Raw genomic sequence first — 19655 nt, 5'->3', positions numbered from 1 at the left:
CTTTACTGAAATTAGTTGACCCCGATCCGGAAATTTCTTATGGATCGTATCTCGTTTTTCACTTTACGGAAGTATTGTTTCTGCTGCTCTTGTTAAACTCTTTTTTTGTTGTTGTTACTTCTTTTTTCCCCACAGTTTCTGCAGTGGCCTCCGGCGTACCTCTTTTGACCAGCTGTCGTTGCAAGGTTGATGAGTCGACATGGAACCTGTTTGCGGAGGAGAGAAGATTTCCTGGACGGCACAGCCCCCATTGAGAGGGCTCCAGGCTCTGTTTCCCAGCAGGTTAAAGGGGACTCGGGATGGAACCGCAGTATATAAAAAATGGCAAAATATTCGATAACACGTGTTGTGTGTTCGCGTGTACTGTGTTGTGTGTTGTGTGGTGTGACATGTTTGTGTCTCGTGACGAGTTGCAGGGTTGGGCTGTCAGCTCTTAGGGTGGCGACGTTCTGAGCCTGAATTGACTGACAATGGTGATCACGGGTGAATAATAAGAATAGGTTGACGGGAGTCGGTTCAAGAGAGTTGAATTAGTGAAACAGCTGCAAAGGTAAACTTGACAGACAGTGTGTCGTAGATGTCCAATTATATTAGATGGTAAGGTCTCGAGAATATAGCAAAGGGTATAATACGGATTTGCAAAAAAGAACAGAAGAGAGACGTGGCTTCCAAACGAAACAAATAAAGAGTAAGTGAAATGTACTCCAAAGAGGCGCCCGCTGTGTTGCCGGGTTCATAACGGCGTTGACATGATGATGTTGATGATGTTGATGAAAGAGGATGAAGATGGTGATGATGTTGAGGTTGTCCGTGCTCCCTCGTTTCAAGCAAGCCTCAAGCGGTCACGCAGCAGGAGGCTCTCCATGGCGCCTCAAGGGAGCGACAGCACCATCCTCCATCTCCTCGTCCTCGGCCGGTTGGTAATCGGGCGAGAGCCTCGCGTACATGGCGGTCCTCAGCAAGCCGCGGTCCTCTCGGGCCGGGCGGTGGGCGGATCGCCGGCGTGGCCAGGCCAGCTTGCGGGCGACCTTGGCGAGGGCGTGGCGGCCGCGGGCGAGGACGAGGGCGGCGGAGCGCGACGAGGAGGCGCGCGAGGACGTGGTGGTGGAGGTGGCCGAGGAGCCGCCGCGGTTGGACGAGGCGCCGTCGTGGGAGGCCGTGGTGCTGTCGGATTCGGGGCCGGCGGTGGTGGCGAGCTCGACCTCGCTGCGCCAGATGAGGATGCGGTCCTGCTTGGCGGGGGAGATGGAGGGGACTGGCTCGGGAGCATCCATTGCGTCGTGTGAGTTTTCGGGGAGAGGGTTAATAAAGAGGTGGAATTGTTGGGTATGTGTGTAAGTAGGCCAGTGCGATTGTATCTTGTCCGGCTTCGTATCGAGGCTTTTTGTCCTTTTTGTGTTGTTTTTACTGGGAGGGAAGAAACCTATTACAAATAGTAAAAAGGCGATCTGAACCCTGGAAAAGAAAAGGCAAACAGCGGGGTAGGCGATTGGACTCCTACTCTCTCTCTCTGTCTTTGGTTGTATTGATGTCCTGGATCAAGCTCCGCCCGCAAGCTGAGTTTGGGCGATGCAGAGGGGGAAGCTGCTCTGTGCTGGGGACAATAGCCAAAGAGGAGTGAGTGTAGGGCGACCGATGAACCGTGAGCCGAAAGCGGAACCAGTCTTGGCCGGATGTTGGAACGTCCGTTGTCTTGGGAGGGGAGAGAGAGGATGAAGAAGAAGAGGGAGAGCAGAAGCGACTTCGTCCAACGCTGGTTTTTCTTTCTTTCTCTCTTTTCTCGAGAGAGGATGGAGTGATGAGAATTAGTTATCCTTTTGAAACAGCAAACGGGTTTGGGCCCAAGGTTTAAAGTCGGAAGAAAGAAGAAAGTGGTTTTAAACGGTGCCCGTTTTTTTAGAGGGATGGGGTGCTGGGACCCTTTTTATTCTAAATGCAGGTTTCTCTTTTCGGTTTGGTGCACGAGACCCGGGTTCAGGAAAAACTGAAATCAAACTAAAAAGATTGCAAATAAAAATTAAAAGAATTAAAAAAAGGGTGCCGCGGCCAGATTTAGAATAGCCAAAGCGAGTGGCGGGTGAGGAGAAGGGAAAAAAGCAGGCCACCATGAGCAGCAATGACACCCCCCCCTCTCACAAGCAAGCAGGCGACCTTGGGTAATCTGTAGGCATTCGTACAGCACGGGGACTTGGCGGGAAAGAAGGCGACGAAATAAAAACGCCACCAAAGCGCTGAAAGACGGTTCTTCTAGTAATAACGTATGACTTTTGAAAACAGCTAACTAGACTAAAAAGTGCCACGATTCACTTTTTGCACCGCGAGGCTTTACTTTCTTTTTTTTTTCGCTTTTTTTAAGCTTTCGCAGAGGATAACGAATACAGGCAATAGAGGGACAGCTGAGGCGATTCAGTTGCCCCAATTAAGCCCGCCCCCGGGTGGGTGGACCGCTGCACTAGCGTCATCGGGCTGGCTGGCTTCTTGGTTGCTGAAGAGGCTGGGGGCCGGGTTGATGAGGGGAGGAAGGGGGGGGTGACGACGTCGTGTGAGTGGTCGATTGCTTGAAGTTTTTTGTGATGCAGAAGGGGGGAGGGGGGAACGCATGACCAGATTGCAACACAACGAGGTGAATACAAAAAGATGAAAGGACGTTTTGTGCATTAACGTGGTTATGGGACAGTGGGTGGTGAAGGGGGTTCGCACTGTGCTCAAGACAACGGCAAACCCGTTTGAAGAAGGGGAACAAGCACTGGGCGGTGAACGAACCGGTAACAAGTCAGCTGAGACAAGATGAAGAAAGCATTTCGGCCGCCCTGCCATTTTGTTTGTTTGTTGTTTTTTTCCCACGGCGGGCGTTGGCGGGGATGAAGAAGGGGAAGCGAGGGACATGGGGGCAGACAAGGAAGAAAAAAAAGTCACGGCATTTTTTAGTCAAGACAGCGCACCTTGGGGTGGCGTGAGAAGCAAGGTGAAGCGAGAGAGTGGCAAGCCGCCCATCCATCACACTGCGTCAAAAAAAAGGACGAAACCCACCCACCTCGTTTTGTCGATGGCGAGCAGATGGGTTGCCAGGCAATGTACTCCTTACAGTGACCATGAACAGATAGATTCATTGCGACCCTGGGCCCCAATGCACTCTGATGGCTGGGACGGCTGGCTCAGCACGGATTGGAGCGTGTGGGTGGCGTTTGAACATGGGGAGGCACGCGATTAGATACCGTAGATTGCCAACTCAAGACGATGCAGCCAAGAGACGGCAGAAGAGCTTGCGTAAAAAAAACCAATGTGACTTTTGCCCACTTTTTTCTACGCAGCTTCCCCCGCTTCGGCTGCGCTGCCCGGAGAATCCCATATGATGTGGCGTCTTTTGATGGAAACGGGCACAACGATATTGGACGTGTTGCAGCCATCCGTAGTATTTGCAAATCGCTCATCGAGATTGTAATTACCAGGCACAGGAAAAAAGGTGTGTTATCTGTCCTGCTTTTTCGCTTAGGCGGCGCGAGGTTCGGGAAACCAGCAAGGTGCCGCCAATGATGGTTTTTGTATTCAGCTATCAATATATCACTCGTAATTCTCAGCTTTATATCTCTACATCTTTTTCCCTTCCCTTGTCCCTTTATATCAACGACTCTGTAGGCGGCGACGCTGGCTTCCGCGATGCTTCACCCCTAGCAGGCAACGGCGGCTGCTGTTGCGGTAGCGTCCGACTCCGCGCCGCCACCGGGGACGACCCCCCCGTGAGGTGCGCCGGTTTCCTCGCAATCGGTGGCTTACTACTAGCCAGTGACCGCTGCGAGGCGGACGACTCTGGCCGCGACGACGGCGTTGGTGTCGCGGGTGGCTGCTGCTGCTGCTGTCCCACTACGCGTCGACGCGGTGGCGGTGGAGGAGGCGGCTGTTGTTGTCGCTCCGAGTCGGTGCTTGGCCGCGATGACATGGAGAGTTCATCGTCTGCCATGGTCAATCTACCAAGCTGCGCGGGTAGTCTGCTCGCGTCCGCTGTCGGTGGCACCATGCGCCTCGACGATGACGCGCTCGGCAGGGTGCGCGACGGCGGTGGCATCGGCACCTTTTCGTACGGCGAGCTCGACAGGCTGCTTGTCACCTGCCCCGGCGACACCGACACCCAGTCGGGCTCGTCGCTCGCGGGGAACGGGTTCGATGGCCGCTGCGGGTTGAGGCTCATGGCCTGCCCATGGCGGTCCGTCGGGATGGCAATCTGCGCCCGCGCCGTCTGCCGGCCCTCCAGCCACCACTTTTGCCGGTCCGAGCTGGCCGCCGGCAGCCCAGGCTCTAGTGGGTCGAACCCAATCAGGTCCTCATCATCCGTGTCTAGATCGCCCCCCAACAACACGTCGCCGCCCGTGTCCTCGAGCTCCGCCTTCCGCCGCTCGTATAGCGCGGCACTCATGGCCTCGCGCCGCCGCTCGTCTACGATGCTGACGGTGCACGAGAACGTGCCGTACACCGGACGGTGGTCGGAAAAGCGCAGCGGCGCCGAGTTGTAGCTGAGCTGCCGCAGGTTCTGGCCCCGTTTGAGAATCCGGTCCGTCCACGCTGGGATTCTTGCCTTTTCACTGTAGACTGTTAGATGTGATGCGTAGAGAGTAGGGGGTGACGTACGAGCTGTCATATGTATCGGTCCCAACGTCAAACTTATACGTAGGCATAAAGTTGATGCGTGCTTCCGAATAAAACGGGAATGCCAGCCCGGCAACCATTTGCAGATTCAATTGATCGTTTTCGTACAGCTTTGGCAGGTTTTGTTGCTGCACGAGCGTACGGGCAATCTCAGAACCGAGTCCAATACGATAGTTGAAGTCGCCGAGCCACACAATGGCATCTACAATTGTCAGCTTGGGGACCTGTCCTAGCAACGTCAGACATACCATGATCGTCGATGCCACGATTTCGCTGAAATCGCAACCCCTGGTGAATAGTCGCATAATCTCGATTTCTTTCGTCATAGTTTGCAAAGCCAGCCGCCAAATGTGCCGTCACAAAACAAATGTGCGTGTTTGCATAATCGAGCCGGATCGCCACCGCGCCCTTGTTGCCTGCCATCCCAGACATGCCCGTCTTCTTGACACTACCCTCGACATTCTTGATGTTGGGCAGGCTTGATGCCTTGACAAAGATACACAACGCCGCGCCAACTAGCTGTCCGCTGCGTAAAAGGACGTACGACTCGCCCCCGGTCCGGTCCTGCCGCTCGTTGAGCGCATTCTTGACAGCCTGCTCCCAGAGGAACTTGCGCGATGGGTCACTGTTCATAATCTGCTGCGGGCTGAGCTCGACAATTTCCTGAAACGCCACTACGTAGATATCAGGTAGCTCCTCGCCGATCCCGGGTGGGAACAGCCACGGTGACAAGTCCTGGCCGATGCCTTCCGTCTTGCCGTTGAGGTTAAACGTGCCCACCCACAAGTTGATATTGGCAAATGATGTATATTCATCGCTACGCTTGCCAAGTTCTGCTGAGATAAAGTCGGTGATGGGATCAAAGAGGTGTACTGGTGCTTGTCCAATCAGCCGACCCAGCAGCATGTCAATGGTGATTTGCCGCGAGGGGTCGACAAAGTTGTTGTGGTAGAGTCGCTGCACCGACTTTCGCATGTCCGCTACGGCACCGGCCAGCGACATCTTGCCGTGCCGCGTAAACGACGACTTGAGCGCTCCCGTGCCAGCGTAGATTTTGGATAGCGAGTCACCATTGTCGGCCCAGAGCGTGGAGTGGCGCATCCAGAAATCGGAGGCGGCATATACGCCGCGGTGGCCGAGAAACGCCTCTGCTGCCATTTGCGAGATCAGCGTCTGAATTAGATTAGTCCGGTCCAGGCAGTCGAGGCAGTTTGTGCGAAAGACGCCTTCTTGCTGCAAAACGACAATCATTCTCGTGTCCTTGCTGCGCAGTCGCTTGTCGTCTTCGGCTTCCTCGGCCAAAAAGTAGGCGAACCCATCAATGGAATGCTCGATATAACGACGAATATCCCGCGCTGCTTCGTACCCGCCCGGGCCCTTGGTCTCGGCATGAAAATCGTAGTGCGTTTGTCGCAACATGGCATGGTCGTCTGTTCCGCCGCCTGGACGGGCGCGACTCAGTGGGCAGTACTTGATGCCAGTCTTGTAAGCATTACTCAGCTCGACTTCACCAGGCTTCGTATCGCTCAGCAGGTTGACTATATGCACCGCACTGTACATGGTTTCCAGCTCTTCAAAATGCTTGTTAAAAGCAGGCTGTGTCGCATCTGCCGGTCTTGTGATGGTGAGCTTCTGTCGCCCAGGTATCAGGTCGGCCGCCTGCTCCCAGAAGACAGGAATCGAGCCGCGGATCTGGACGTAGGAGAAGACGGTGCCCGTGGCACTCCAGAAGATGGTTTCCGACTCGACAAAGTTGGCCACGTGCCCGTCATCATCGATACCACGAGAATTGAAGCGAGTACCAGCTCGGCGACAGGATAATCGAGAGATGAGTGTTAAATACGACGCCCGACCGCTGTTGCCTTTCAGCGGCGAGGCGCTCTGAGGGATTGTCATGGTCTTGCAAAATCCACGAATGGCAGACGTTAGGATACGGGACTCGTCCAGCGCTTCCCGTTCATGCGGCAGCAGCCGCGAACGAAACTGAACCAAGGGACTAATCATGAACGAGTTCCACAGATACATGTCGTTGAAGCTGTCAATATGGAACGAGTCCGCGTTGATCGGGCGCTCTTGAAGTCGATTCGTCACGTCGAAATCGGTGCTATAGTAGAACGAGCCATTACTCAAAATCTTGCGCAGCTCATGACAAGGATGTTCGAGGACCACATCGCGGTGGCTGAGGCTCTGACCATAGGTCTGAGAGCTATATGCCGAGGAAGCATCGGATGGTTCGGTTTCGTATGATTCGAGAGGCACCACATCATCGTACTCGTCGGTGCTTAGGCAGTAAAAGGCCACGCTGACAATCTTCTCGACCGTCTCGCCCGGCCGCACGGTCGCCGTGCGCGTCGCGTGGGTGATGACGGACAGGAAGACCTCGTTGTTGGCGGTCATCAGGCCGAGGGTGCCGTAGATGGGCCGGTGGGTGAGCGGGCGATAGTCCCTCAGCAGCGTCGGGGTGAGGGGCGCAAACTCGACCATGCACTTGGCGGCGGCGGCCTTGTTGGTGGCCGGCAGTGATGTGTAGGAGCCATTGGGGGCGACGTCGCCGGCCGAGCCGCTGTACCGCAGCACGAGGGCGTGCGTCGACGAGACGATGGCGATGGCGCGCGACGGGTGGTCGCGGATGTAGAGCTCGCACGACTTTTCCGGCGACAGCGGCTGCGAAGTCCACTGGTTGTCCATGGTTCGGGGAGGGCGCGGCAACGCACGCCGAGGGACTGCTGCTCGGAGAGGGCGACGAGGTTTAGGCGCTGCGCATGTTTGATGGGTGTTGATGCAGGATGGAGCCGGTGGTAGATGACGTCGGTGGGATGTGGTACAAATTTTGGCACCAACATCCCTTCATACATAGCTTTCATGTTGGTCTTTCACAAGCCACGTGGACATGTAAGCTCTTGTGAAGATTCTTGGTGGTTCTCTTTGTCTTCTTTCTTCTGTTCTTATGTGACTATTTCTTTTGGTATTCTCTTCTATAGGTGGGAGGCCTGAAATGCTGCGTTTGTTGGCAAATGCGACCGAACTGGAAAACAGCCCAACAAGAGCAGGGCAAAGCCTTGCTTGGAAGCTTTAAAAAGTATGTTCCGCCCTTCTATCCTAATGTTCTAACTATTATCGAGCGGCCAAGCCATACACTTGAACAGCTTGCGTCGATAATGCTCTTCCCAGCACCGCAGCAGACCAGTCGAGCAGGTGCTGAAAAATAGAAAATATAGCAATAATATGACTTCAGATTCGACAATGAGATCATGCTCTCCATTGGAGAGCGTTCATCCTCTTCCTATCATATGATTTTTGTAAGGAATCATCACCAGCCATTTTTAGGATGAAGAGCCGGAAAAAATACTGCGTGCCACAATTCAGATAAAATACACGAGCCAGCTCCTGCTTACCTAATGTCAGTTCAATTTGCCTAGTGTGGGCCTGAGGTACCTTGCACGCGTTTTGCGCCGAGCGGATACCTTGGCATCGCGTGGTCGGTCATTCAAAGATTAAGATTCTCCAGCCGCGTAGCCAAAATTCGGCTTCACTGCTTCTCACTTCTCGAAACATCATCACTCGCGTATGCCGCCTACCACCATCTTATCCACTAGTTGCGCATCTCTTTCGCGACCGATATTATAATAGGCCATGAGCGACTTTGGTTCTTATGGCGGCTCCGACGAGGAGTACGCCTCAGTGCGCAAGCACAACGCCTTGGTGGTATGTAACTGGCCAAAACGCTGCGTGGGGTATTTTACATAAGGACTAATTGTGATGTGTGCAGGAGGCCGACTCGGACAGCTTCGAAAACTGGGAGAACCTCATCAAGGCGTGCGAAACGCTCGACGGTGGTCTGAACCGCAATTCCAGCCCCCAGGCGCTCGCCACGTTTCGCGACGCCTACAACCGATTCCTCTCCAAATTTCCTCTCCTTTTTGGCTACTGGAAGAAATACGCCGACCTCGAATTCAACATCGCAGGACCCGAATCTGCACAGATGGTATGTCTTAACCCCGGAAGTGGCAGAAACCTGCAGCTAACCGCCCTGCCGTAGGTGTACGAAAAAGGATGCGCCAGCATCACCAATTCTGTCGACTTGTGGACGGACTACTGCTCCTTCACCATGGAAACGACTCACGATCCACATGTCGTCAGAGAGTAAGTTGATCGTCCTTTTCCCCGCCAACATATCACTCAACGCAGGACGCGCTTGCGCTTGCGCATCGATCCGCGGCCTCGAGCCTTGACAGACCCTGCCCCTGCAGTCTGGTGAGATATCCAGTGCTCCCCAACTTTCTGGATGCTCCCTTACGCTCTGCCAGTGAACATGTCTTTGACCGCAACTTGCCTCCTTCCCCGGTTTAGAAATGGTCAACCCGATGCCTAGCATCACTTCCCTCGCTGGATGCCCAGACCTAGGCTGGATACCATCTTATCATGACCCTTGTATTTACCCTCACTCCCACATCCCTTTCATATCCGCCCTACTAGATGACAGCTAACAAGCATGACAGACTGCTCGAGCGGGGAGCCTCATTTGTTGGGCTAGACTTTTTGGCTCACCCCTTTTGGGACAAGTACATTGAGTATGAGGAGAGGCAGGAGGCGCAAGATCGCGTTTTCGCGCTGCTGGCCCGCATTGTCCGCATTCCGATGCACCAGTACGCACGCTACTATGAGCGCTTCAGAGCGCTCGCCCACACAAGGCCGCTGACCGAGGTAGTGGATGCAGAGACACTGGCCAAGTTTCAGGCCGAGATTGCCGCCGAATCGCCTGGTCAACGGCCAGAGCTTGAAGTGGAGCGTGATGTGCGGGCCAAGATGGACGGTATGTACTTTGAAGTGTTTCAATCTACGCAGAATGAAGTTTCAAAGCGTTGGACATACGAGTCAGAGATCAAGCGGCCGTACTTTCACGTTACAGAGCTAGATCATGCTCAGTTAAGCAACTGGCGAAAATATCTCGACTTTGAGGAGGCTGAAGGCGATTACAGCCGCATCGTGTGCCTCTACGAGCGCTGTCTAACAACTTGCGCGTTCTACGATGAATTTTGGTTTCGCTACACAAGATGGATGTCTGCACAAGACGAAAAGGAGTCGGAGACGAGAAACATTTTTATACGTGCGGCTACCATGTTCGTGCCAGTGAGTCGGCCAGGCATCCGTCTGCAGTGGGCTTACTTTGAAGAGAGCACTGGCCGGGTGGGCGTCGCGGTTGCTATTCACGAGGCCATCCTGATGAAGCTGCAGGACTGCATCGAGGTGATTGTGTCATGGGCCAACATGGAGCGCCGGCAAAACGGCGTCGACGCCGCGATTCAAGTGTACAAGGACCAGATTGATGCGCCGACGGTGGACCTGTATACCAAGGCGGCGCTGGTGGCTGAGTGGGCGCTTCTGGTGTGGCGCGGCAAGGGGTCCGCAGAGGACGCGCGCGCCATTTACGTCAAGAACGTGCAGTGGTACGCGGATAGCCGGCACTTTTGGGACAAGTGGTTCGAGTTTGAGCTCGGGCAGCAGGGGGCCGACGGGCAGAGCGCGCCGGACCAGGCGACGCGGGTGCAGCACATCTTTGAGGAGCTCCGCTGCAAGAGCCGGTTGTCGGCGGCGTCTAAGAAGGAGCTGACGCAGGCGTACATGAGCTACCTGGTGCAGCGGGGCGGTTCGGACGCGATGAAGCGATTCCTCGAGGTTGACCGGGTCATGTTTGGCCCTGTATCGGTGGCCGGCAAGGTCTCGGCGTCTGTGTCGTCGCAGTTGGCCAAGCAGAATGGCACGGAAGCATCACTGCAGCCGGCGGCGGGGGAGCTGGACGAGGTGAGCCGGCGCAAGGCCGAGACGCTGTGGCTCAAGTTTTATGAGACGCATTTTGAACCGCTGGGTGACGCGCAGGGGACGGCGGATTTCAATTGAGCAAAGCGTGTATGAATCTTGCTATATGAGTTGGTATACCAGAAAATTGCGAGAAGAAGGGCATGTACGTTGGCGTTATGGCTGTAGCTGAGCAGGCCCGGCGTGGCCAGGGAAAGCAGGGCGGCTATAGTGTTTGGACTATGCAAATAGGTAGGTAGCAATTTGAGTAATATGTACGTTTACGTTGGGTTTTATTCGGGGCTGGTGAGGTGCGAGTGAAGAATTGAATCATGAGCGTCTTACATGTGACGTGGAAAGCGAGTCAAACAACGAGTGAACTAGCTTGTGAGGGCGGGTAAAAAAAAGAGTGCACTGGGCCGGCTATTTGGTATGCGGCGATTCACGGGTCCGCCTAGTTAACGTTAGGGCGTTTTTTGAGATGTCCCGATTCCGGCTCAGTCCCATCGGAGACCGGCCGTGGCGCTCAAGGTGGGCTTATCAGGAACAACCGACAGCGAACAACACGGCCAACGAGGGAGGGAGTAATGTGGCATCATGGGGGTTTTTGAAGCCGGCGAGACGACCAGGCAGTCAGTAAATAACTAACTAATAACTACCTACATAACGTTACGGATTCCTCCCCAGTCACAAGTTCCGTTGGACCTCGTTCAGACCAACCGGATCCATGTTCCTCGCTCGGCTTCCCACGTTCCACATCGACCCATTTTCTCACGCCTTCTCTTGCCTCTTGCCTCACAATCTGACCCGCCCTGACCCGCCATGCTGAACCACTCAGAAGGTGGCAATTTCCATTCTGAAAGGGTTCTTTTCTGTTATCAGGAGGGAAAAAATAACCTGGTGTCCTCGGCTCTGCCAAACACGGGTGGCGCAGGGATCCTTCTTGGGGGGAAGAGCTCCATCACGCCCTTTCTTCTGCTTTCTATTTCTCAGCTTCCTTCCCCCACAACCGTCGCCACTTTGTTTCTTCTTTTTTTTACATTTATTTGCAAAACTCTGTCAATTATAGCATCAAGGTAAGTTCACTTCATTTCAGTTTTAAAGCCAATTCCGTCCTGGCCCTTCCCGAGCCAACACCGAGCGCAAGCACGCCATTTCGCTTTATATAAGCTCTCACCTTGCCAACGCTTGCGCAAACGCTGTCTGCCCTCTCACATTTCCCTATCCTTCCACACACATCCGCTGACCCTCGGTGTTGTCAAGATGGCTTCCTTTTCCCGTCAATTCGCCCGCGTCGCGACCCGCAACACCTTTGCCTCGGTCGTGCCCCGGCAGGCCCTTCGCAGCGGCCGCCGCTTCTACTCCTCGGAGGCGCCCAAGAAGTCGTCCTCTGCCAGCCTTCTCTACCTGGGCGGCGCGGCCGCCGCCGGCGGTCTCGGCTACTGGTTCTACGCCAACAACTCTGCCTCTGGCAGCAAGCTCACCAACCCGACGCAGGCCGACTACCAGGCCGTGTACAATGCGATTGCGTCGCGACTCGAGGAAAAGGACGACTACGACGACGGCAGCTTCGGTCCCGTGCTGGTGCGCCTTGCCTGGCACGCGTCGGGCACGTACGACAAGGAGACGGGCACGGGCGGCAGCAACGGCGCGACGATGCGCTTCCAGCCGGAGTCGAGCCACGGCGCCAACGCCGGCCTGATTGCAGCTCGTGATTTCCTGGACCCTATCAAGGCCCAGTTCCCGTGGATCACCTACTCGGACCTCTGGATCCTCGGTGGCGTTGCCGCCATCCAGGAGATGCAGGGGCCGATTGTGCCATACCGCCCGGGCCGCGCCGACCGTGACATTGCCGCCTGCACGCCGGATGGCCGCCTTCCCGACGCCACCCAGGGCAGCGACCACCTCCGCAGCATTTTCTACCGCATGGGCTTCAACGACCAGGAGATTGTCGCGCTGTCTGGCGCGCACGCCCTCGGTCGCTGCCACCGCGACCGCTCCGGCTTTGACGGCCCCTGGACCTTTTCCCCGACCGTCATGACCAATGACTTTTACACGCTGCTTCTCGAGCAGAAGTGGGATTGGAAGAAGTGGGATGGTCCCAAGCAGGTATGTGGCGATTCTTTTTGGAGTGATTGAAGGAGGTGAAACTAACACGAAAAAAATCAGTACGAGGATAAGAGCACCAAGAGCCTCATGATGCTGCCCACCGATATGGCGCTGGTTCAGGACAAGGCTTTCCGCCAGCACGTCGAGCGCTACGCCAAGAGCAACGACGAGTTCTTCAAGGACTTCTCCGCCGTCATCCTGCGACTTTTCGAGCTCGGCGTCCCTTTTCCTGCCGGCAGCGAGTCGCAGCGCTGGATCTTGAAGCCTACCTGGGATGAGAGCAAATAGAGGGGGGGCAACAAGTGTCCGGTAGAGGGAGGATCTGTAGACATAGAAATTTAGACGATAGACGACGGCCAGACTGGTCTACCCCAGCCCGAGTGGCTGTTTTTGTTATGTTAGAGAGCAGAGCCGACAGGCCTTTTTTTCTTCGTCCATGTACGATTTTGAATTTTGTTGAAGATGTTTTTGATTCAACTGGCTCCTGGCATGCGGTGACGTAGTTGAAACGTTGCCAGCAATCGTCTGCTAGCAGCCGGTGCGTGCGGCACAAAACGGGCGAGGGGATCGGCAACACATCGTGACAGCCGTTTTGCAAGAAGCAGATCGAGGAATTCTCATCCTCCATCGTTGGTCAACGGAGCTTTGCGACGTCCGTCTGGCGAATTCCGTCCCCGCCTTGCCTGTTCGTTTTTTGGCGCGGCCCCGCCATGCTGATAAATACAACGTGCCGATCATCAGAGTTAGCTCAAGTCTTGCTGCAGAAGCCAAGCGGATTGATATTGGAGCGGCTGTGTTTTCTTTCTAATTCTACCATTATTCAGCAATTTAAGCGTCTTTTCCCTCTCCCGAGAAAAAAACTTTTTCGTTTATTTCCGGCGTTGTTCGCGCGCAATTGGAGCTTCTGGAAGCTTACCATTGGCGTAGATAGGCACCATCACGCAATAGAAATCGTGGTTGCCCCTCTATCCCGAATGCCGCGAAACTTTCTGGTTGGTTGTACAATGCCTGGCAGCCACAAGCAGGCCTGCGATCCCTACTATCGCATCACCCTAAGAATGCTTGGCCAATTACCCACCAGCCCCAACGAGGGTAAGCAGTTGCCTCGACGCATGGATGGATGCCACTACTGGCCGGGACAAGCCTACCGAGTATATAAGGAGGGCCAACCTCCCATCTTTTAGTAGACAGCTTACCAGCTAGGTTTCTCTCTATCAACCTCAGTCTTCTTTCTCCCCTCACTGCATTGGCTTCGTGACATCGTCCTGTGACTCTACACTTGGTCCACCCGCTCCTTGTCCGACTCCTACGACACCTACATCACCGCCACCAACACGCAACCGCAGCCATGGGCTCGTACAGCACCGTCAACAAGGCCGCCCCCGGCGTGCCCTTTTACACGCCCGCGCAGGAGCCCGCCATCGGCTCCGCGGAAGCCAACTCGGCCGCGACGCCCTCCCTCTTCCAGCCGATCCGGGTGCGCGGGCTCACGCAGCAGAACCGCGTCGTCGTGTCGCCCATGTGCCAGTACAGCGCCGACGACGGCCACCTGACCGACTACCACCTGGTGCACCTCGGCCAGCTGGCGCTGCACGGCGCCGGGCTCCTCTTCGTCGAGGCCACGGCCGTCGAGCCGCGCGGGCGCATCAGCCCCGAGGACAGCGGCCTGTGGCAGGACTCGCAGATTGCGCCGCTCCGCCGCATCGTCGACTTTGCCCACAGCCAAAACGCAAAGATTGGCATCCAGATTGGCCACGCCGGCCGCAAGGCGAGCACCCTCGCCCCGTGGCTCGGCGGCACAGCCAACAAGACCCTGGCGGACAAGGACGCCAACGGCTGGGCCGACGACGTCGTGAGCGTCAGCCCGATCCCGTTTGCCGACGACCACGCCGCGCCCAAGGAGCTCACGGTGGCCGAGATCAAGGGTCTGGTAAAGGCGTTTGCGGACACGGCCAGGCGCGCGGTGACGGCCGGTTTTGATACCATTGAGATTCACGCGGCGCATGGCTACCTTCTGAGCAGCTCGCTATCGCCACTGAGCAACGTAAGTCCCAACCTTTTCTTTTGTTTTCTTTTTTCACAGGCAAGCGGGACATGTTCTGACAGGTGTTGCAGAAACGCACCGACGACTACGGCGGCAGCTTCGAGAACCGCACGCGGCTGCTCAAGGAGGTGATTGGCGCCGTGCGGGGCGTCATCCCCGAGACGATGCCGCTGTGGGTGCGCGTATCCGGCACCGAGTGGATGGAGTCGTCCGGGCAGCCGTCGTGGGACCTGGCGAGCACGATCCGGCTGGCGAGGGAGCTGCCGGCGCTGGGCGTCGACGTGCTCGACGTCAGCAGCGGCGGCAACAATGCGGCGCAGCAGATCCCGCACGACAACAAGCGCTTCCAGTCGGAGCTGGCGCGGGCGGTGCGCGAGGCGGTGACGGCGGAGAAGCTGCCGCTGCTGGTCGGCACCGTCGGCTTCATCACGGACGGGCAGACGGCGGCGGACCTGGTGCAGGAGGGCGGCCCGCGGCAGGCGGGCGACTTTGCGCTGCTGGCGCGGCAGTTTCTGCGCGAGCCCGAGTGGGTGCTCCGCGCCGCGCACGAGGTCAAGGTCAAGGCCAAGTGGCCGAACCAGTATCACCGCGCCGGGCCACCGGTGAGCTTTGAGCGCCACTTTTGAAACGGCGTCGTACCCTGGACTGGTGGTTGGTGGGTGGTTCGCGGCGGATCGGCGTGCATGGCATTGATGGTTCGAATAGACGTATGCGAATAAATGATGACTCTGGATTGGCGCTTGCTTTTGCTCTTGAATTTACAAGTACATGTGTTTGTTGTTGGGAGTTTGACGGTGCAGTTGATGCATACTGCGGCTGAGAGCTGAAGCTACTGATCGCCCCCAACACTACCTACAGGACGTGACAAGAAGACACGGTATACATGATGGCAAGAGTAGATCAAAAGACTATGCATAAAGGAACACCCTGCGGGCTGGGGGCCAATACTACGCCGTTTGCTGTACTATGACCCGACCGAATCATGGCGTCTCGTTGTGGCCAGATATCGCAGGACGACTATCCGAGATCCACACGCACGCCGTATTGGCGCGCAGGATGCCGAGTGAATCAGCTCGCAGCAAGTGGTTCATATGGGAGCGGAAGCTGAAATGCGAGTAGAGCCGAGACCGGCTTTGTACTAGAATTGTGATGGTGAGGCCTAAATTACTTGGGTTGACGTACGGGCGCTTATTCTGGATTCTTTTTTTACTTTGGCACTAAAACAAACAAAGGACGACATTAGACGGGAAAATCTGTCCATCTCTCAACTCGAAACAAAGGTACAACCTGACGACATTGCCGTCACTGGTCAGCCTTGGATTTGTCAGTGGAGGTTGGTGGGACGGGCAGGTACCTGTAAAAGGCACGGAGGATGCACGATTGGCCAGGTACCTGTGTGTCAGTGCCGGGTCGCGGGAAGACGGTCGCGCGCTGGTGGGTGTGGCGAGGAGAGCCTGCCAAGAGCACATCTTTAGCGGGCCCCGCTGACTTTTTGGCCTTTGCCTTCTGTTTGTCAGCCTGGAGGCTTCAACGCGCCGGTGCTGCCTTCAGTACATCTGTTAGCGATCGAGCCCGCCACACCCCCTGCCGCTTAGCACTCTGGAAGGTACACCAGCTGTACTCCAAGGCGACAAAGCCTGGCAGCGCTCGCCCCTCCCTTCAACTCAGGTCCCCTAGCACGGTTTTCTTTTTTGGCTGATCCCATCGCCCAGTGGAAAGGGACACTTGTTCAATTGACGCCTCGTCCAGCTCCCCACATTGTCGACTGCCAACCTCCCCCCCCAACGCCCTGCCCATACCAGTACATTACCAGAACATCCCCAAGATCCAACCTTCTTTTCTTCCTCGCCACGCAACATCTGAAGCTCAATTTCAGTGTCGCCCATCTGTACATTCTTCTTATACCCACAAGCATCCTCACACCACATACACACATTCACATCAAGATGCAGCACAAGCGCATTTGCCTCGGCCTCTTTGCCGCCTTTGCCAGCCTCGTCACCGCCGCCGACGAGTCCGACGTCACCACCCTCACCGGCAAGACTTTTGACGACTTCGTCAAGGCCAATGACCTGGTCCTCGCCGAGTGTAAGTCGCTTCCAAACCATCTATTGGCGTCAATGTCAATGCCCTGTCCCAACACGCAGCTAACATAGACGTCCAGTCTTTGCTCCCTGGTGCGGCCACTGCAAGGCCCTCGCCCCCGAGTATGAGGAGGCTGCCACCACCCTAAAGGACAAGAAGATCAAGCTCGCCAAGATTGACTGCACAGAGGAGGCTGAACTCTGCCAGGCCCACGGCGTCGAGGGCTACCCCACCCTCAAGGTCTTCCGCGGCCTCGACAACGTCTCTCCCTACGGTGGCCAGCGCAAGGCCGCTGCCATCACCTCGTACATGGTCAAGCAGTCCCTCCCCGCCGTCTCCGCCCTCGAGAAGGATACCCTCGAGGACTTCAAGACGGCCGACAAGGTCGTCGTCGTCTCGTACGTCGCCGAGGACGACAAGACCTCGGCCGACGTCTTCAAGACGGTCGCCGAAAAGTTCCGCAACGACTACCTCTTTGGTACCGTCGCTGACGCCGCCGTCGCCGAGGCCGAGGGTGTCAAGGCCCCTGCCGTCGTTGTCTACAAGAGCTTCGACGAGGGCAAGACCATCTTCAAGGGCAAGAAGTTCGAGGCCCAGGCCATTGAGGAGTTTGCCAAGGTCGCCGCCACCCCTCTCATTGGCGAGATTGGCCCCGAGACCTACGCCGGCTACATGTCCGCCGGCCTCCCCCTTGCCTACGTCTTCGCTGAGACGGAGGAGGAGCGCGCCGAGCTCACCAAGACCCTCAAGGCCGTCGCTGAGAAGCACAAGGGCAAGGTCAACTTTGGCACCATTGATGCCAAGGCTTTCGGCGCTCACGCCGGCAACCTGAACCTCAAGACGGACAAGTTCCCCGCCTTTGCCATCCAGGACATTGAGGGCAACAAGAAGTTCCCCTTTGACCAGGAGAAGGAGATTACCGAGAAGAACATTGCCAAGTTTGTCGACGACTACGTTGCCGGCAAGGTTGAGCCCAGCATCAAGTCGGAGCCCATTCCCGAGTCTCAGGACGGCCCCGTCACCATCATCGTTGCCAAGAACTACGATGAGATTGTCCTCGACGACAAGAAGGACGTCCTCGTCGAGTTCTACGCCCCCTGGTGTGGTCACTGCAAGGCCCTGGCCCCCAAGTACGACCTGCTCGGCGCTGCCTTTAAGGAGTCCGAGTTCAAGGACAAGGTCACCATCGCCAAGGTCGACGCCACCCTCAACGACGTCCCTGATGACATCTCGGGCTTCCCCACCATCAAGCTTTACGTCGCCGGTGATAAGAAGAACCCCGTCACCTACAACGGCGCCCGCACACCCGAGGACCTCATCGAGTTCATCAAGGAGAACGGCAAGCACAAGGCCTCTGTCACCCTCAAGGAGGAGGCTACTGAGGAGGAGGCGGCCCCTGCTGCTTCCAAGGAGACGGAGAAGGAGAAGGAGGCTGACGAAGACGAGGACGAGGACCACGATGAGCTGTAAACGTCATGTATTTGTGAATCTTAAAATTGGGAATGTTTACGAATTTTTTTTTGTTACTACACGGTTGCCGCAGTTGCACCGATGATTTATAGTTTTCTGCGAGTTAATTCACTTTGAGGATCAAAATAGATCATGTACTCCAATTCGACTGCACTGGATTATGCGACCATCGCTGTTATGGTGAAGCTTTGTGTATTCTCCGGTAATGTTATACAGTTGCGTTACTTGATTACAGTACATCGTGATTGAAACTGTCTGGTGGCAGCGTGCTCGTGTCCCCGCGTTGTCCCGGCTGCGCTCTTTATTTCTTCTTTTCCTGTGCTATTTGCTCAAGATTCTTGACGTAGTTGGTCAATCGGGTGACGGAAGCTTGAAGTGTCTATCATCATGTCAGCCATCCATCAGAATCCAATGCCTCGAGGTCGACAAACATAAATGTCCTCGCTGAGCAGGTCGTTGGAGGTCTTGTACTCTTGCACGAGGTAGGTGTAGACGCTGCTGCCGGCAACGGTGCATCCGAGGAGGAAGCCAAAGAGGCTACCGATACGTTAGTCTATTGAGCTTGGGGTTTCCATGACGCGACAATGGGATGACGCACCCGCCTCGGAATGCGCCCATGGGCTTCTTGGCGACGAGAGGAGCGGCGTCGGCCATGCGGCGTGCGCTGGTGTGGAAGCCGCGGCCGGCTAGGGCGGCGCGGCCCATCAGCACTCTGGATGCGGTGCTGTACATGATGCTTGGGACGGCTGTGATGGTGAGGCGATTTCGACACGAGAGGAGGTGGCGACGGTTTGTGGCGGCGAGTTTTGTTTGCAATTGGGCAATTGGGAGGAGGGATCCTGGGGGTTCTCGGCAGGTTTGGGGTGAGGTGGCAACGAACATGATTGGAGGCTTCGGCTTGGGCAAGCTCTCCACAGTTGCTTTTGCTGACGTTTTTCTGGGTGGCGGACGCTTCCGCAACTCACACCATCTCCTGCCAACCCAACAGACACGCGACCGGTAGCTCCCCAACTCGGGACAAGCACAAACAGAAAAACAAAACATGCAAGATTGAAATCTCCAGACAAGATGAACGATTTTGGCGTCATCGAGCTCGCCGGGGCTAAGACGACCTCGGCGCCCGGCTGGGCGTACGTCCCCGACACGCGCCTCGCCGCGCAGCAATCCACGACGACGACGATGAACCGCAAACGCGCGCGCAACGCCCCCGGCGGCGGCCTCTCGCTCAGCGACCTGACGGCGCGGCAGGAGAATAAGATGCGCAAGGAACTCGAGGCGCTGGACCGCGACGGCGGGCGTGACCCTACCATTCCGCTACCAGGGAAGAGCGGCCGGAGTATGCCCCCCTCCCTCCCCCAAGCTTTCCACCTTGTTACAGAAATCGGGAGGGATCTTTGCTAATAGATGGCGGGGAACACAGCACAGGGAAAACGCACGGCCAATGTGCGCAAGATATTACAGTCGCAAAAGACGTTTGCCAACCACCTCGACGACTTTCTCGCGCTGCAGG

General features: G+C 56.2%; 8 protein-coding genes across 8 annotated transcripts in view; 5 read left to right on the top strand and 3 right to left on the bottom strand.

Annotated features, from left to right (window-relative positions):
- Window positions 1-842: 842 nt before the first annotated feature.
- CCM_06957 (uncharacterized protein) lies at window positions 843-1274 on the bottom strand (the record flags this gene model as incomplete). The annotated part of the gene is made up of 1 exon (XM_006672095.1): window positions 843-1274. The coding sequence occupies one exon, from the start codon at window positions 1272-1274 to the stop codon at window positions 843-845; it is 432 nt and encodes a 143-aa protein (XP_006672158.1).
- Window positions 1275-3616: 2342 nt separating this feature from the next.
- Window positions 3617-7329, bottom strand: CCM_06956 (endonuclease/Exonuclease/phosphatase; the record flags this gene model as incomplete). The annotated part of the gene is given in 3 exon segments (XM_006672094.1): window positions 3617-4577; window positions 4624-4870; window positions 4890-7329. The coding sequence occupies 3 exon segments, from the start codon at window positions 7327-7329 to the stop codon at window positions 3617-3619; spliced, it is 3648 nt and encodes a 1215-aa protein (XP_006672157.1).
- A 945-nt stretch (window positions 7330-8274) lies between these two features.
- CCM_06955 (mRNA splicing protein (Prp39)) lies at window positions 8275-10816 on the top strand (the record flags this gene model as incomplete). Its single annotated transcript, XM_006672093.1, has 6 exons — window positions 8275-8346; window positions 8411-8626; window positions 8681-8784; window positions 9141-10507; window positions 10570-10689; window positions 10761-10816. The coding sequence occupies 6 exons, from the start codon at window positions 8275-8277 to the stop codon at window positions 10814-10816; spliced, it is 1935 nt and encodes a 644-aa protein (XP_006672156.1).
- Window positions 10817-11700: 884 nt separating this feature from the next.
- Window positions 11701-12834, top strand: CCM_06954 (cytochrome c peroxidase; the record flags this gene model as incomplete). The annotated part of the gene is made up of 2 exons (XM_006672092.1): window positions 11701-12546; window positions 12607-12834. 2 exons carry the CDS (start codon window positions 11701-11703, stop codon window positions 12832-12834), a joined length of 1074 nt encoding a protein of 357 aa, XP_006672155.1.
- Window positions 12835-13550: 716 nt separating this feature from the next.
- Window positions 13551-15216, top strand: CCM_06953 (NADPH dehydrogenase; the record flags this gene model as incomplete). Its single annotated transcript, XM_006672091.1, has 3 exons — window positions 13551-13638; window positions 13893-14590; window positions 14653-15216. The coding sequence occupies 3 exons, from the start codon at window positions 13551-13553 to the stop codon at window positions 15214-15216; spliced, it is 1350 nt and encodes a 449-aa protein (XP_006672154.1).
- A 1320-nt stretch (window positions 15217-16536) lies between these two features.
- CCM_06952 (protein disulfide-isomerase) lies at window positions 16537-18145 on the top strand (the record flags this gene model as incomplete). Its single annotated transcript, XM_006672090.1, has 2 exons — window positions 16537-16678; window positions 16755-18145. The coding sequence occupies 2 exons, from the start codon at window positions 16537-16539 to the stop codon at window positions 18143-18145; spliced, it is 1533 nt and encodes a 510-aa protein (XP_006672153.1).
- A 301-nt stretch (window positions 18146-18446) lies between these two features.
- CCM_06951 (uncharacterized protein) lies at window positions 18447-18877 on the bottom strand (the record flags this gene model as incomplete). The annotated part of the gene is made up of 3 exons (XM_006672089.1): window positions 18447-18524; window positions 18577-18682; window positions 18744-18877. The coding sequence occupies 3 exons, from the start codon at window positions 18875-18877 to the stop codon at window positions 18447-18449; spliced, it is 318 nt and encodes a 105-aa protein (XP_006672152.1).
- A 336-nt stretch (window positions 18878-19213) lies between these two features.
- Window positions 19214-19655, top strand: part of CCM_06950 (HIT finger domain-containing protein) — a gene marked incomplete at both ends in the record, with an annotated part of 901 nt that continues 459 nt past the window's right edge. The window contains one exon of the mRNA XM_006672088.1: window positions 19214-19481. Coding sequence (XP_006672151.1) covers window positions 19214-19481 — 268 coding nt within the window. The remainder of the gene's footprint in view (window positions 19482-19655) is intronic.

Source organism: Cordyceps militaris, assembly GCF_000225605.1.
Source record: "Cordyceps militaris CM01 unplaced genomic scaffold CCM_S00005, whole genome shotgun sequence".
In the NCBI taxonomy this organism is placed as follows: Eukaryota; Fungi; Ascomycota; class Sordariomycetes; order Hypocreales; family Cordycipitaceae; genus Cordyceps; species Cordyceps militaris.
This window is presented reverse-complemented; position numbering and strand designations above follow the sequence as displayed.